General features: G+C 46.2%; 1 protein-coding gene across 1 annotated transcript in view; it reads right to left on the bottom strand.

Annotated features, from left to right (window-relative positions):
• Positions 1-16,842, bottom strand: part of LOC119383869 (protein Skeletor, isoforms B/C) — a 302,496-nt gene extending 285,654 nt beyond the window's left edge. Inside the window, exon 1 of the mRNA XM_037652144.2 lies at positions 16,713-16,842. Within this exon, the coding sequence (XP_037508072.2) occupies positions 16,713-16,809 (97 nt within the window). The 5' untranslated portion in view covers positions 16,810-16,842. The remainder of the gene's footprint in view (positions 1-16,712) is intronic.
• Between the last annotated feature and the right edge of the window lie 537 nt (positions 16,843-17,379).

Below are 17,379 nucleotides of genomic sequence, written 5' to 3'. Positions count from 1 at the left end.
GATGGATTTGCTCGGCCCGTTTCTGAAATCTTCAGCTGATAACCGCTGGATTGTTGTCGCCACCGACTACTTGACTAGATACTGCGAAACCCAAGCCGTTCAGCGAGCAACTGCTTCCGATGTGGCTAATTTTTTTGTGTGAAAAACATCGCTCTCCGCCACGGTGCCCCCGCTGTCGTCATCACAGATCGTGGTACTGCATTTACGGCACAGTTGCTCCGAGATATCCTGCGGCTGAGTGGTACGACACACCGAACAGCAACTGCGTACCACCCGCAGACCAACGGGTTAACCGAACGCCTTAACAAAACGACTGCAGATATGCTTTCGATGTATGTCGCCGAGGATCACAAGAATTGGGACGAAATCGTGCCATATGTCACATTTGCCTACGACACTGTTCTTCAGGAAACCACCGGCTTTGCTCCTTTTCGTCTGGTTCACGGCCGCGACGTCACCACGATGCTTGACATTATGCTACAACCAACTCCGCCGGACGCGACTACCCTGGATACAGACGTATTTGTTCAGCGTGCCGAAGAAGCCCGGAAGCTAGCGCGCTCACGCATTTTGTCGCGGCAAAATCAAGATGCTCGCCGGTGTAACACCCATCACATAACTGTAACATACGAGCCTGGCGACATAGTCTGGGTTTGGACCCCTATATGTCAACGAGGGCGCTCAGCGAAATTGTTATGCCGTTACTTTGGACCCTACAACGTTCTTCATCGCCTCAGTGTGGTCAACTACGAAGTTGTCCGAGCAGACACATCGCACCACTAGGCTACTCTGCTCGGATGTTGTTTATGTCTGCAGGATGAAGCCGTACCATTCCCGTTGACTGCAAGTCACGAACTTTGTGGTGCGGAACCAGCCTTCAGGACCATTGGGCATTTCTTTCTCATTTCTTTTATCTCGCCCTTCTGCTGTGCAACAGACACGGACATATTTTTTAGCTAAGCTTTCCCTGTTATTCAGAGCGTCGGTATCCGTACGATGTTTCTCTCTTTTTTTGTGTGTGGGGAGAGTGTTATGCCACGCTCTAGTGGTGGGGGAAGAAGAGAGCGAAGAAGTTAGTGGCTGTTGTGGCCGAAAGTAAACAGTCGTTCGCTTCGAGTTCTCTGTTTGTCGTTTCCTCTCGCGACAATATGTCGCTTAGAGATGCGGTTTCGTGTAAGCCCTAATAACATTTGCAGTGATATTCAAGGTGCGGCTTGCGTCCACTCGCGGAAACATGAAAAAAAAAATCACAGCATATCCACGAAGTGAATGATGACGAGTGGGCGAAGCTCCAGGGGATCAATAACTGTGAATCCCCCCGTACATTGCCCACTCGATCATGCCAAGACGTGACAACACGTGTGTACAGTATATACAAAGTTGTTTATTAATCACACTGCGTATATAGTGTTGAGATGTGGGCGGCGTTTTCCTTTCATTATGACCGCCTTATGACCGGTGAAATGTAAAGCCAAAGGTTCTTGTATGGGATCCAACCTGAAATTTGAGAAGACGAGGTCAATGCAAATCCCTCTGATCGTTCTCGGTTGTTTATGATCATACGATATGCATCTTAGAGCATATCCCGATGTCATGTGTTGTATGAACCAGCCATCTTCCATGATATTTACATTGAAATCACCGGTCAGTATGAAAGGGTCATTCTTATATTGCGTATCATAATCACGCAGTGCTATATCAATGTATTTAGTTACTCTGCTTCGACGGAGATTCGGGGCCAGGTACATTGTCGTTACAACTGTTCCATTTGATAGTTTTATCGCAGCGTGTTCGCCGTTGTGACTCTGACTGGTCACTGGTAGGTTCAGATCCACCGCGGTTACCGACTATACTCGTAGACGATGGACGAGTAGGTTCCTCCTTGCGATTTGTGCATGGTTATCGCACTCGCTTAAATCAATGGAAACTGCCCTCGTTTGCACGCAGCGCCCGTCTTGCGATCTAAGGTTAACGTAGCCGCTCGAGGTTCAATGGGGATCCACGTAGAGTCCACATCATCGCCATTTTGCACCGCCTCGTTTATCTCGAACGAAGGCGAGCGAGCTTTCCCGTTGCCGGCAGTGCGCATCGACTTCACATCGCCTGATACTGTATATTTTTTCACGCAGCCTGTTTGAAGTGTGCACAGCGAAAACTGCCTTGTGAAGCGGGAAAAGGATCGGATCCGTTGGTTGCCGGCCACATCAGCTGTTGGTGGTGCAAGCAATCCACACTACTCCCGCGCATGTCCCGCGGTTTCCTGACCCTGCATATATAAACCGACCATCCTCCGGGTGATCTTCAGTTTGGCGGCAGTGCGCATCGACTTCACATCGCCTGATACTGTATATTTTTTCACGCAGCCTGTTTGAAGTGTGCACAGCGAAAACTGCCTTGTGAAGCGGGAAAAGGATCGGATCCGTTGGTTGCCGGCTACATCAGCTGTTGGTGGTGCAAGCAATCCACACTACTCCTGCGCATGTGCCGCGGTTTCCTGACCCTGCATATATAAACCGACCATCCTCCGGGTGATCTTCAGTTTGGCGGCAGTGCGCATCGACTTCACATCGCCTGATACTGTATATTTTTTCACGCAGCCTGTTTGAAGTGTGCACAGCGAAAACTGCCTTCTGAAGCGGGAAAAGGATCAGATCCGTTGGTTGCCGGCCACATCAGCTGTTGGTGGTGCAAGCAATCCACACTACTCCTGCGCATGTCCCGCGGTTTCCTGACCCTGCATATATAAACCGACCATCCTCCGGGTGATCTTCAGTTTGGCGGCAGTGCGCATCGACTTCACATCGCCTGATACTGTATATTTTTTCACGCAGCCTGTTTGAAGTGTGCACAGCGAAAACTGCCTTCTGAAGCGGGAAAAGGATCGGATCCGTTGGTTGCCGGCCACATCAGCTGTTGGTGGTGCAAGCAATCCACACTACTCCTGCGCATGCCCCGCGGTTTCCTGACCCTGCATATATAAACCGACCGTCCTCCGGGTGATCTTCAGTTTGGCGGCAGTGCGCATCGACTTCACATCGCCTGATACTGTATATTTTTTCACGCAGCCTGTTAAAAGTGTGCACTGCGAAAATTGCCTTCTGAAGCGGGAAAAGGATCGGATCCGTTGGTTGCCGGCCACATCAGCTGTTGGTGGTGCAAGCAATCCACACTACTCCTGCGCATGCCCCGCGGTTTCCTGACCCTGCATATATAAACCGACCGTCCTCCGGGTGATCTTCAGTTTGGCGGCAGTGCGCATCGACTTCACATCGCCTGATACTGTATATTTTTTCACGCAGCCTGTTTGAAGTGTGCACAGCGAAAACTGCCTTCTGAAGCGGGAAAAGGATCGGATCCGTTGGTTGCCGGCCACATCAGCTGTTGGTGGTGCAAGCAATCCACACTACTCCTGCGCATGCCCCGCGGTTTCCTGACCCTGCATATATAAACCGACCGTCCTCCGGGTGATCTTCAGTTTGGCGGCAGTGCGCATCGACTTCACATCGCCTGATACTGTATATTTTTTCACGCAGCCTGTTAAAAGTGTGCACTGCGAAAATTGCCTTCTGAAGCGGGAAAAGGATCGGATCCGTTGGTTGCCGGCCACATCAGCTGTTGGTGGTGCAAGCAATCCACACTACTCCTGCGCATGTCCCGCGGTTTCCTGACCCTGCATATATAAACCGACCATCCTCCGGGTGATCTTCAGTTTGGCGGCAGTACGCATCGACTTCACATCGCCTGATACTGTATATTTTTTTCACGCAGGTGAGCATTGTTCCACTTGTGTTAGAACTATAAGAGTTTTTTACTTTTGCACTGCTGCCAAACTATTGTGTGTTTGTGTTTCCTGACATGACGAAGGATATTAACAAAGTGCTTGAGGATTTTAAGAGAGAAATTCGGGCCGAGCTCCGTGGTTTCAAACAGAGCTTTGATCACTGTAGTGAGACTTGTGACAATGTCAATTTCCTCTCGCAAGAACTCAAGGCTTTGCGCGAGGAACTAGTAATAACACGGAAAGCTAACGAGAAACTAGTGACAGAAAATCGACAGCTACAAATAAAAGTGGAAGAGCTCAAACAAAACACCCGTGCTAACAACCTTGAAATTAAAGGTGCGCCAAATGAAGGAGAGCCATTTGAGATTGTGAAAAAGTTGTGTGCCGCAATCCAGGAACCGGTCACGGAATCTGATATTGACACCTGTCATAGGATGGGCGTATCTAAGGAAGGAACTAGGAGCATTGTCGTACGTTTTGTGCGACGCGACAAGCGAAATGCCGTTCTCATGAAAGCTAGAAAAGTGAGGCCATCGGCTAGAAAAATTGGTCTCAAGACCTCAGCACCAATCTTTGTAAACGAAAACTTAACGCGTCAGGGTAAACAGTTGCTTGGTGCCGCGGTGGCAACGAAACGGGAAGTTGGCTGGCGATTCGTCTGGACGCAAGGAGGGAAAATCTTCGCGAGAAAATCGGAGAGACTTGGAATCTGTTGTCGGGAAGATATAAATAAGATGCATTAGTAATTAACTCTGAGAACATGGGCTGTTTTAGCTACCCCAGGATGGCCAATGTTTCAGATTGCCAAGATTATGACCAAGATAATCTCTTGCGCATCTTCAAAGCGTTGTCTGAGCAGTTTGCTGCATTTCATCTAAATGCTCGCAGCATTAGAAACAAAACGGATGACATAAGCCTGTTCCTCAATTGTTTTGAGAGTAAATTTCATGTTTTGTATTTTACGGAATCTTGGCTGACTCCGAAAGATAGCCCACCACAGTTCGCGAGTTATGTTCATAATGGCATTGTTTGTTCTTCAAATCGGGGTGGCGGGATCAGTATGTATGTTAAAGATACCCTCAAACATGACGTTATCGACGACTTGACCTGTATGATGCCTCATATAGAGTGTCTTACAATGTGTGTGCAAAATGTAATAGTTGCAGCTGTTTACCGACCTCCCACTGGGTATAAGCCTGAATTTTTTACTTTTATAGAAAAGCTTCTGGCGCAAACTCTATGTGATGCGTAATCCATTCCTTATCATGGGTGATGTAAATGTTGGCATGCTCAGTGGGGATGCATCTTGTGAGCAGCTGAAAGCTATTCTAGACTCGTTTGCTTGTTCCAATGTCATCACACAACCTACTCGTCTTACCACCCACAGTGCCACTTTGCTCGATGTAAGTATAACAAACGCCCCCAGTCAAACTTGCACCAGTGGTATATTATCACTTGGTGTAAGCGATCACCTGCGTATCTCGACATTTTTGCCGCTTGACAGTGACAGACGCGACACCAACGAAAAGCCGTGTTATCGTAGAATGAACTCGGGTCAGCTTAACGAATTTTATCATGCGCTGGAAACCACACAGTGGAACTTCGTTTACGCAGAAAAAGACCCTGATAAAGCATAGTCTTTTTGATGAGGCACTTAAGGTTATCTATGACCGACACTTCCCACTTGTTCCATTCCGCAGGAAGAAAAAAATTCGCAAACCTTGGGTTAGTCGATGCTTGTACAAAAGAATAAAACATAAAAACAGAATGTATCATGCATTTGTACAGACACGTGACGCTGATCTATTTAGCGATTTTAAAAAATACCGTAATAAGTTAAATGCCGATTTGAAAAAGGCTAAGGCCTGCTACTATCAAACGCTTTTTGCTAGTATGCTTAATGAACCCAGAAAGCTGTGGAACGAAGTAAATAATTTATCAAACAACTCGAAAGTAAAACGTCGTATTAACATTGCCGCTTTTGCCAATGGCAAAACGGAATTGGAAGCACTCACAGAAACGAACGAATACTTTACGAATGTGGGCAAATTTCAAACAAATCTCAGTTCTGAAACCTGTCATGTTACTACGCATAAACGCGAAAGGTTGCTACACTCAATTAGTTTATTTCCTACAAGTCCACAAGAGGTAGAAAAATTATTGGAAAAAATTAGAAACAATGTTTCGGCAGGAATTGATGAGTTAAGTGCCTTACCCATTAAATACGTTGCGGCTCTTATACCTTCACCATTAACACACATTATTAACAGAATGCTTGAAACTGGAATCTTCCCCTTAGATCTGAAGCTTGCTCGCATATGCCCAATATATAAGGGAGGTGCTGTTGGTGATATAAGTAATTACAGACCCATTTCGGTGCTACCCGTGTTATCTAAAGTATTTGAAAATGTCAACACTCGTCTTGTTAATTTCATAAATAAGCACCAAATTATAAACGATGCACAGTATGGTTTCCAGAAAAAGAAAACCACTGAGCTAGCTCTCTTACATGTGAAGGATAAAATACTACATGACATTAAAAACAAACTCTACAGTGTAGGTCTTTTCATTGATCTAAGGAAAGCGTTCGATTGCGTTGATCACGACATTTTGCTACTGAAACTTAATGATTATGGCATTCGCGGCGTCGCCTTAGAGCTTTTAAAGAATTATCTTTCTTGTAGAAAGCAGTGTGTCAAAATTGGTGATGTTACCTCCCCTACAACCACGATAAAACAAGGAGTGCCCCAGGGGTCGATTCTGGGACCCTTGTTATTTATATTGTATGTTAACGACTTATTTAATATTCCTAACTCTCCCAAGTTAGTAATGCACGCTGACGACACCAACGTCTTTTTTTCAGCGCACACACTTACTCAGCTTCAGAAAGCGATAAACGAATATCTTGTTCAGTTGGATGGTTGGCTTCACGCAAATAAATTATCCCTAAATAAAAAGAAATCTAATTACGTCCTCTTTAAGCCCGTTAAAAAGCCCTGTGACATTGAGCTTACGCTAACGTATCAGGGCACCGTCTTAGAGCGCGTAAAATGTCAGAAATTTTTAGGCGTATGGTTTGAAGAAAGCATGTCATGGAATACACACATCAACAAACTCACTTCAGAGCTAAGCAGAGCCGTTGGTATAATATTTAAACTATCCGATTTAATTCCTTTACATCTAAAAAAGGCGATATATTACGCGCATTTCTACTCCCGCTTATCTTATTGCACACTTGTTTAGGGTACCACGACAACTACAAATTACAAAAAACTGGAAGCATTGCAAAAGAAAGTGCTCAGACTATTCGAGAACTATTTTGGTGAACCAAAAGACTTACCAACAAATCCTTTATTTCTTAAGTATAATTTGCTTAAAGCAAGCAAATTATACGACTATAAACTCCTCCTGCACATACAGAAACATGATCTGACAGACATGTCACATGCAACATCAGGACGGTATTCACTACGTAATACACAGACACCAATACCAAGAACACGTACGAATTATGGAAGGTCAGCCCTCACTTATCAGATACCTGCACTAATAAATCGTGTATCTTCACAAATAAATTTTGATATCCCACCCCATAGACTTAAAAAACAAGCAAGACTTTTCCTATTAAACGACTGTACAGCCGTTACAACATAATCTCAGTTATTGTCACAGCACCATTGTTCATGCATTGCATTTTTTATATGTTCCAACGTTTGCATTTTCGGTATGTGCAATTTTCCTAGTTATATGGGTGCATTTTAATTTTCTTGTGCATTTCCCTGTAACATTCATTTAGCTGTATCTGTGAATTTTGTTGTATCTTCTTATGTTTATTTTTCCCTGTGTAACGACGCTATTAAATCTTATCAAGTTGTATTAGTTGTATAAGTTTGTATCAAGTTGTATTGGTTATACCTAGTTGTATTAGTTACCATTTTTATTCGCTGCTGCCTGTACGGTCCCCCAGGTCCCTTCAAGCTGTTTTTCAACAGCTTTTTTGCCTGGGGAACCCCCAACGTTTTGTGTTGGAAATAAAGTTCATTTCAATTTCAATTTCAATTTCTTCTTGGTCTTCTTCGCCAACCAGAGCACGCGCCGAGCACGCGCCGAGAGCGAGCGCTTCCAGTACTAGCGTGTCACAACGAGGGAGAGACATGACTCGACCCTAAGGAGCTTCGCCCCTAAAAAAAAGTTATTCCGTGTGGAGAACACTTCGGTATACTAAATAAATATAATGGCTTTTCTTTATTAAAGACTATAGTTTGAGGCGCAGATTCAATACGGTCCTTCAAACATGTACGCGGCATTCGCTTGAATTGGACACGTCTCGACATGAAGGTCAAGAGCTGTAGATAATACGATATCGACGGCGCGCATTGCCCGGGCCACCGCCGTGCACGCTTTTACCCTCGTTTCTGGTTGCTGTTTTGGAGTTTGTCTGCATCTGCGGTGACGTTTTGCGTTATAATAGCCCTCGTGCGCTCTGTCGATGGCGCTACCGCTCTCCTAGGGAGCCTACTTGTGTGCTCCGTCTTTTAGCGTGGTGAAGCCTTTGTCCCACCACTTGCCGCCGCCCGCCAAAACACAGTGTTGCCCATCCAGGTTTCCATAGCAACGGGGTGACGAGAGCGCCATGTTGGTCCCCAACGGCGCCCCCGGACTCGTTCCCTCTCCGCCGTGCTGCACCACACCGACTGCACTTCGGCGCGTGTCACAAACGAGCAGCGCACGCCTCCGCTTTCAGACGACAGCATGAAATCACCGCTCCAACAGTTCCCTCAACGAACGCGCGCAACGAAGAAAAATAAACAAGTATGAAAAGGCAGCGAAAGCGTCGAAAGAAAAGCACGAAAGCGCTCTCCATCACCCCCTTAAGACGGCCGCCGTCAACCAGCATGCTCGCATCAAAACTCCAGCAAGGATCACGAAAGCAGAAATGATGAAATACCGAGGGACGCCGCGGCCAGACGAAGGCGCGAGAAGGATGTCACTCTTTCCTAGCTCGAAGCTTCGCGATCGCGAACCCAGGTGCGGCGACGGAGGGCCAATGAGTTTGTGAGCCAGTCAGAGAAGGAGCTATGTCGCTATGTTGTTCAAGTGAGAGTGGTTCGGTCGGTCAAAGAAAACGTGTTTTATGATGTAGTGCCGTCCGTCGATCTTGAAGAATCGAGTGATGACACCGAGGGAGCAGTGAACAGTGTTGTAGAGTGCCGCCGAGAAGACATGTAACGGGCCGACGACGGAGGGTACAACGACGACCAGCCCTGGAATGCGCGCGAGTGTTTCCTGGAGAGAAGTTCCAAGGATTAATGGACTGTACACTTGAATATATAAGACTATATGTGTTCTTGAATAGTTTGTAATGCATGAGATCATTTGTAGCGCGATCTGTTTGTTCTATTCCCATTGTTTTAAACACCATCTTAGTTATACGAGTTGTAATTGATACCAACCGAGTGTGCATGTTTGTGTGATGTTTGTATTGCCTTAACTGAGAATATATTTTGTTTGTGTTATCAACTCTTGCCTCTGACTCGGTCTTTGGACCACAACCGGCGTTCGCTGGCGCACTAAGAGGACTTACGCCTAAACTGTCCGTACTTTCGTAGTGGGTTTTGGGGGGCCGATACGTCAGCCCTTGGAATCTGCCCGGCGATTAACGCGATCAGCAACAGCGCGGGTGTGCAAGTTGCGGTATGCGCTGCGTTTGATCCCACCGCTCTAATTCTAGCTTCTGCTATGACACCATCCTCGCGCTAATTGCATCTGCTACAACAATGGAGTGAAAATGCCAGGCTGCTGCGTGGCCCAATGCACAAACCGCTGCATTTTGGTGCAAGAATGTTCCGCTTCCCGACTTGCCCTAACCGTCGGAAACGTTGGATTGCTCAAGTGAAGCGAGATTGCTGGCAGCCCACTACTACTTGTGAGGTGAGTACTCGTTGTATCACACACAGCTCTTAAGCGTGTGTTTAATGCACCTGCTCCGAGCGCTTTGCCAGTTTAACGTTGATTTTGTTGCGTGCCGACACGCAACAGGTGAACGTCGCCGATTGCGAATCGTTAGCGCAGGCTAGCTCCGCAGTTTTCAGCAGCGTTACCACACTTTTCGAAAACACGTTGCGCTTTAATTTGACCTGCAGTTGACATTTGGTAATGTGTGTGTATGGCGATACCGGTCCTTGGAACTATATATGTTCCCAACTGTGCGCAGAAAGCGTGCCCTGCATTACAACGCAGCGTGCGTAGGGTTCCGAATGGGGCATAGCGTTAACACACACGGACGAGGAAGAGACAACAGGACAAGCGCTAACTTTCAACTGATCGTTTATTTTCGAAAGCAACAGTATCAATAGATCCGTACGCAAAAGTTAAAAAAGAAGCATATAACCAACTAGCCCAAAAAGTGCGTAGAGAATCACTTCTATTTGTGCGGTTCGGGCATTTTGGTGCGCGAACATCGTGACCAAATGATCCGGGCATTTTTATTTTGCTTATATTTATATATTATTCAGACTAGGGTTTTAACGTGTGAGCGCTGTGTGTAAACAAATATAATCTCAGGTATTGCTTCGGTGCCTAAATTAAATAGACGTAATGCAAATAGAATAACTGTGAACAAATAACACTGTTGAATGTTTCTTCGCTAGTATAATTCATATGGACTGCACTTTTTTTGTTTACTCGCGAATACGTTCTTTCTGTTCTAGAAAACGGCGGCTAACTTCAGAAAACAACCCTACAGCTTTCCAAACTTGCTATATGAACAAACGACCCCATTTTTGTTGAAGCCCTCTGATCCCGCGCTACCTTCAATGCAAACGAGCGAAGGCTGGGTACCAAGATGGCGGGCCGTCAAGTTTGGTGGCCGCCAAAGCCGGTGGTAGGCAACCATGTTCTAACTTGTAATCACCCTAAAAGACGGAGACACGCACATGTAGGCTCCCTACGCTCTCCTAAAGTCCCTTAATATATAGAAAGTAGCGACACTCTCCTCCATATCCTCTCCAAAGTGTCCAACCCTCCTCTCCCAAGTGTCCAGATCTTATCTATATCCTCTACCAAACGGCCACCGTGCAGGCGCCGGCCCTATAACCCGGCTTGCGCCACTTCCCTATCAAGAATGCTATGTCACGCTGATAACGCGCGCGTTTCCCGGGCGACGGCCCGTGAAGCGAGGAGGTGGAATGCGGGAGAGGAGGGCGCTCGGCGTGGCGGCTCGGTTAAAAGAAAGACGATACTTTCCCAAGAATATCCAGGGACTTTACGCTCTCCTAGTGCGCAGCGCCAATGCGGTCACTTCCCGCATTTTGTCCCTGTTCCCTTCCCGGCGCGTAGCTCGCAGTTTTGTGCGGTGAACGTCGATGCGTGAAAATCGCAACGCAAAACGAGCCCCGTTTGCTTTTTGCGGCTACGGACGAATAACAATCGTTCAGGAATACTTCAAAGGAAGTTGTTCGCTTCTGCGTGGCGACTTGTATGCCGCGAATCACATTTACTGCGTGAGATAAGAACTGCACAGTGCCGTCGGTCCGTCGGAAATATTCAGAAAATGCGTCGCACAAATAAAGAGCGTGGAGTACGACGTGCGTTTAAAAGCGACAGGCAGACAGACAATGAACTTTATTGGATCCTGAGGAGTTACTCACAGGACCCCCTAATGGGAGGTCATTGTAACCGCTGGCCGCGCCCACTTGGACAGAACGCCGTGACGCTCCGCCCTTTCCTGGGTCCTTTCCTGTCCCTGGGTTTGCTTTCGGAAGGCCGTGCTTCTGATGGACGCTCTGGCGATGTCCCGCGTTTAGAAGCGAGTAAACTTTTTTTCTTGGCATACGATAGAAACATGTCGAAGTGAAGCGCGAGGAAAACAGGACACAGTAAAGAACACACAGGACAGGCGCTATCCTGTTCTTTACTCTATCCTATTTTTCTCGCGCTTCAATTTGACATGAATCTATACCAACTCACCCAGTACTCTACGTTACTTCAGTTTATACGATAGAAAATAGATTTTATTGGCAGCCACGCGCGTCGGTATGACAGGTGCAGGTTAGCAGGTTAGCAGAAAGCTGGGATAGTTGAAATGACATATTAGGAACGATAAAAAATAAAGACCGCACGAAGTGCCCGTATTTTAGTTTTCTAACGCTGTTAGTGCGTCGAACACTTTGCTAAATTGTATTTTTGAACATGAGCAACTGTGTTTTCCGTCTAGGTCTTCCGATTTTAAAGCCGATACTGAGGCCCCTAAGCCCGACAGTCGTGCACAGCCGACATAGTGGGCACTGCAGAGGACTGTTTTGCGTTGCAATGGTTGCCACAAGTCTCCGTTCGGGCTAACATTATTAAAAGGAACAAGGGAACCAACAATGTGTCAGTATTACCTGGAACTGTAGCACAGCCAGAATTTTTTTCTTCGCTGGGGGTTCAACCATACTTTATGTGTGTTCGTCCGTGCGTTTGTATGTGTGCGTGTATACATACGCATGCGAAATTTTAAAAAAATCGGAGGGAGGGGGGAAGGGGTTTGAATCTCCCTGTTAACGCCATTGACTTGGATAGCAAGTGAAAGCAACCGTGCAAAGACAGGACGCGTTTGCTTATCGGGCGCGCCGAACGGCTGCGTCCCAACATTTTCGCCGATGAACCTCGTACGACTTCCTTGGAAAATGATAAAATTGCATCTTCGGCAGCTTTCCGGCTGTGTTCTTGTAGCTGTTATGACATGCGAAATCGCAAGAGCAGATAGAAGTCGACTTTTTTCGCCGCGTGCGTACAAACGCTTGCGCTTCTAAGGGCCACTGCCAACCTGCTGCGGCCAAGCGCGGCTCTGCGGAGGGAACAGGGACATTTTGCCAGCAGCCGCCGCAGTGGCACTGCATGTCCGATTTGAAACAGCCGCGCACGAGGCTTATAGAACGGAATGAGCCTACGTGCCTCTGTGGGTGCTATGTAAAGTCGCCCATTTTTTTTAACCTGAACGCGGGAACGACGACCGCCAAGTTGACAAGCGCCGTACAATGGAGCGCAGCGGTGAAATGAACCAGAATACGCGCATGCGCGCTATGAGCAGTCCTGGGCAGCTGTCGTCTGCTAGGCTTTCCCGGGGAGCGGACACCACCCCCCCTTCTTTCGAGCACCGCTATCACCCTTTCCTTTCTATCATCCTTTTTTTTTTTGAGCGCTACCATCAAGTTATAAACAAAAGGTCAAGTGGTCACGCTTGAGATGGATGGGATTTGATTACACACGCTGATTAAACTACGTGCGTATCAACACTTTTACAGCGGTACTGTTAAGCTTTCCGTTATGCCATCCGGAGTTGACAAGAAACTCTCATCATCACAGGCCGGCGCGCGCTCTGGCACTTTTCGTCCTCTTCTTCATGGTCAGTCTTCACGGTTAGTCAAGCCAAGACATGTCACAATATCGCTAATTAGGACCATTCTAAATAAAGCCTGGCTATTGTAGACCTTCCTAATTACGGTCATATAATTAGGACCTTACTAGTGAGGTTCTACTTATTAGGATCTTGTTATTTAGAGTCATGCTAATTAGGATCTTGCTTATTAGGACCATGCTATTGACAACTTCGAATTAAGATCATGCTAATTAAGATCTTGCTAGTTAGCGTCATGTTAATGAAGACCTTGCTAATAAGCAAGCCCTAATTATCATATTATTACTTAGAAGGATGCTAATTAGCAGTGAAATAAGCAGCGAGGTCCTAAACTAATTATTACACAGCCGTAAACTGGTATTCCCTAATAACGCGACTTCAGTTATCAGGGTCCTAATTCGCCCCCCCCCCCGCCGGTGTTAGCAAAGCCGTAATTACAATGACCTTAATTAGTACGGTCTTAACTAGCTCGATCTTAGCGTAGTTTAGCTTATATGTCTTGACTAAGCATGAAGAGTGAGCATGATTATTATGGGCACCGGATTTAAAATTATGGTGACACATGCACACTTTGATCACCGGTCTCGGAATGTGCTTGAAAAGCGCCTCTGTCGTTAGAACAAGCCATTTAGAAGTTGTGTCCTTTGGTGCGTGTTTAGTTTGCGTTGAACAGTTTGCTTGAAATATTATTCTTAATTTTCCTTTTTCAATGGCTGCTGTCATGTGTTAACTTCGCTGGAAGAATGGTGCATGGTGCACTTAATACTAGGGTGAAAGTTGTTAAAATGCTCAATGAATCTGTTTTGTGCACATATGCAATGTGCCTATGTAATAAATACGTCGTCTATGTAGCAGAGATAACGCCAGCTGTTTAGCACAGACGATTTCAAAAGCTCTGATCCTAACTGTGACATAAAAATGTCCACGATTAAGTTCGTGCGCCAAAAAATGCTTCGAAATACTAGGCTTTCCACGATTGACCATCGAGGGGCAGTGATGCTACGCTCAAAGTGCTGACATTATATCAGGCGTTTTTCTTCTTTTAAAGTAGTTTACTTGAAGCGGTAATGAGAAAAACCCGATTGTTTCCTACTAACAATATGATTGAGCCTCGTCCAGCAATTTTTTGCCAATGTGCTCAAAATACCTCAAGTCTATACTGCATTTAAAATGCATATTGCCTACTATCGTCGGCATTCAGGAGTAAAATTTGGATTTAGCTCTTACAGATTGAAACATTTTATTTGGGCTTGAATCGGCTATGCAAATTAGATCTAAATGACAGCGAATGAACGACGTAGCAATACTTCGCGAAAAAAAATACACATCATCCTTGTGCTTTTGCCGGCGCCGTCATTCGCTGCATGGGCGCAATGTCGACGACTACACTTGTAGAGCGAGTGGCCACGGGCGCAACCTTCTGGACGATCGGCAGCGTTCTTTGTTCTTGGCTTCTCTTGGAGGCCTCCAAAAAATGCTTCAGCTCTGCTTCTTTTTCTTAGCTGGTTTTAAAGGACTTCTGACAGCGAAATATTTGTTCTAAAACGACAGGGCATGCAAACACGGACAATAGCCACCGTCGGGTGGCAGTCGTGGTACTGTGTCCGCCCCGCAGATGTTCGGTGACAATACCCGCTTCCTCGTGGAACGTCACACGGGGTTTCAATTTTGGTGTATATTAGGATGACTTGTTCTTCTTCAAGGAATAGGTCGGCGCCCCACACCTTGATTTCCGCTGTCTTTCACTTCTAATATACGGTCTTGGAGCGAAAGAAGGACGTGATACATTCGCGCATAACTCGAAAAAAAACAACATAGAAACAAGTAGGAAAGTGTGCCTCTTATTCTTTCTATTTCAGTTTTGCGCGACAATATGTCTTTCAGTAAGTACCAGCTCGGCTAAGAACAAGTAATTGTGGAACGAAAGCACCACAGCAAAGCAACAAGTGAAACAGATTGGAGACGGTCTCGGCTATTTTGGTCACGAGGTGCTCACAGGTGCTGGATGTGGCTCATTTTTTATTATATGTTGCTTTCTTGATTGCACGTTACGATCAGGAATTGCCTAATTTTTAAAGGAAAATACACCTAGGCGTCCTTCACGTTCCCGTGAAATTTAGCCCAGTGTTGGTTCCTGGATGTGGCTCTTTTAGAAACGTAACTCTCATATACTAGTTTAAAGGAGAGCCAAACTACACCAGGCAGTGGGAATAGAATAAAATCAGCAGTTATTCCAAGGAGCTGCAATACGGGCTCTCTAGCCACCATATGCCGCAGCTATTCTAGCTAGCAATAACAGAATGAAACATTGTCTCCAACTTGCTGCTCTAAACAGTCACCAAAGTGTACATTAGCCCAACTGAAGCCCATGATAACCGTGCACGAGCAGCCCTAATTAGGGATTGCATTTCTATCATTTCATTTGCGTACCACTGCACAGTTCCTCCCCACCCCCGCCTCTGCCTTTTTATACATGGTGTTTTTACAGCGAAGCTACGTGTGGCTAGCTTCCGGCGGAACGAGTCACCGTCGATGCCTGTTTCGCAAGTGTCACGATACCCGGCACTTCCCACCAGTCACTGAGGTCAGCAGCTGCCCTTTGGACTCGCTACGGGAGGAAGGCGTCAAGCCGCTGCCGCTGGCTTCATCTTCGCAAGGGGCTGTCAAGTACTCTTTCAGACCATACAGATTTTTTTTGTAAAAATCCTACGACAGTCAGGCACCTATCGTTCTCGCACATAAGCTCTACGTCAAAGCGTAAATGCCTGACTACACCTAAACCTACGTTGAAATTATTAAAAAAAGCTAATCAATTAAGTTTCTAAGTATTAACTTAGGGCAGAGTTTTATGTGGAAAAGTTGTAGGGCGTGGCAATATTTCACACCATTTTTTTGGAAAACCCTAAGATCACGCGTAATTTAAGATATTAATAATCGAAATTGAAGGCGCCGATCCAGGCGATATCAAAACTGGGTGCGCTGGGTGCACAGGAAATGCAGCCGCTTTTTGACGTCAAACCGTAACTTCCCGTGACGAACTCTGAAAAACTGGTGAGGAAAAAGGCCAAGACATCTGCTGTACACACGCGGACCGCTTATAATGTGTATTGCTCATCTCTTCTTGAACTGTAAATAGGCGCAAAGAACTCTTGTCGGCGAGAAGAAGCGCACAAGTGGCCACCCCCTAGTTTTGCGCTGTGCAGTGAAAGAAAATGTTGCGGTTTCTTTGAAGGGGCCTTGGGCACAATGCGAGCGAACCAGATAAGCACTACCCACTAAATGCAAAGCGGTGCACTCGTGTTATCCAGACTACTGACGACCAGAGCGTAGCAGACAACCTAAGCACTCCTGGTGGCGGACACCAAAATCGCATACTGAAGTGAACAGCTGCAATGAAGGTGCATAGCAACTAAACAATGAATTTTTTGCGATTTGATTCGTGACACCAGAAAGACATTCTTTGCGAAGCATATTTCAGCAACCAAAAAACTATTGAAGACAGGTTTCTCTGAGACAGTGGATCCGTCTGACCTGGTCCGCTGCCATCATACGTAAAGTCCACCAGGTGGAAACTATCTTCACTGGCCGCATACACGATGCCGGACACTCGGTGCTGTAGTGTCTCCATGCGCCCGATAAGCTTGCCGTAGTACTTGGCCCAGACACCTGCACGGTTTTACAATCAGAACGGTTTAATCGTGTAGTACACTCCTGAGGTTAAGTGCCAACACCTCGCAACCCAATAATAAGATAGACGTAAATTCATAAGTAGAAATGTCGAACAAGCAGTAAGGAACGGTAACAAGGACACGGTGAGATTTCCTAGCTAGTCAACAATGACACCATCTACAAACTGTCGCCAGGGGTCGCGATGTAAGAAATGTGCTTACGCAGATTTCAAGGACATACGTTTATTAGATAATCATAAGACAGCTAGCGAATACTGCGACCAAAAATGACGTTAGACAAGCACCACAGCACGTGTAAGGCAACCGCTGATGTTTATTTACAATCTATACCATATGGTTGCTGGCTGAGTGTCGTTGCAGCACCTTTGTCAGCGTTTGCCTGCTACATGAAAACCAACAACTACAAGCCGTCTTCCTGTTGTTGCACCCCCTTAATGTGTTTTATAAAACTTCCAACGCGAACCGCATTAGACATGTATTGCAGGGGCGTAGCCAGAAATTTTTTTCGG

This window comes from Rhipicephalus sanguineus, chromosome 1 (assembly GCF_013339695.2).
Source record: "Rhipicephalus sanguineus isolate Rsan-2018 chromosome 1, BIME_Rsan_1.4, whole genome shotgun sequence".
NCBI classification, from domain to species: domain Eukaryota; kingdom Metazoa; phylum Arthropoda; class Arachnida; order Ixodida; family Ixodidae; genus Rhipicephalus; species Rhipicephalus sanguineus.
This window is presented reverse-complemented; position numbering and strand designations above follow the sequence as displayed.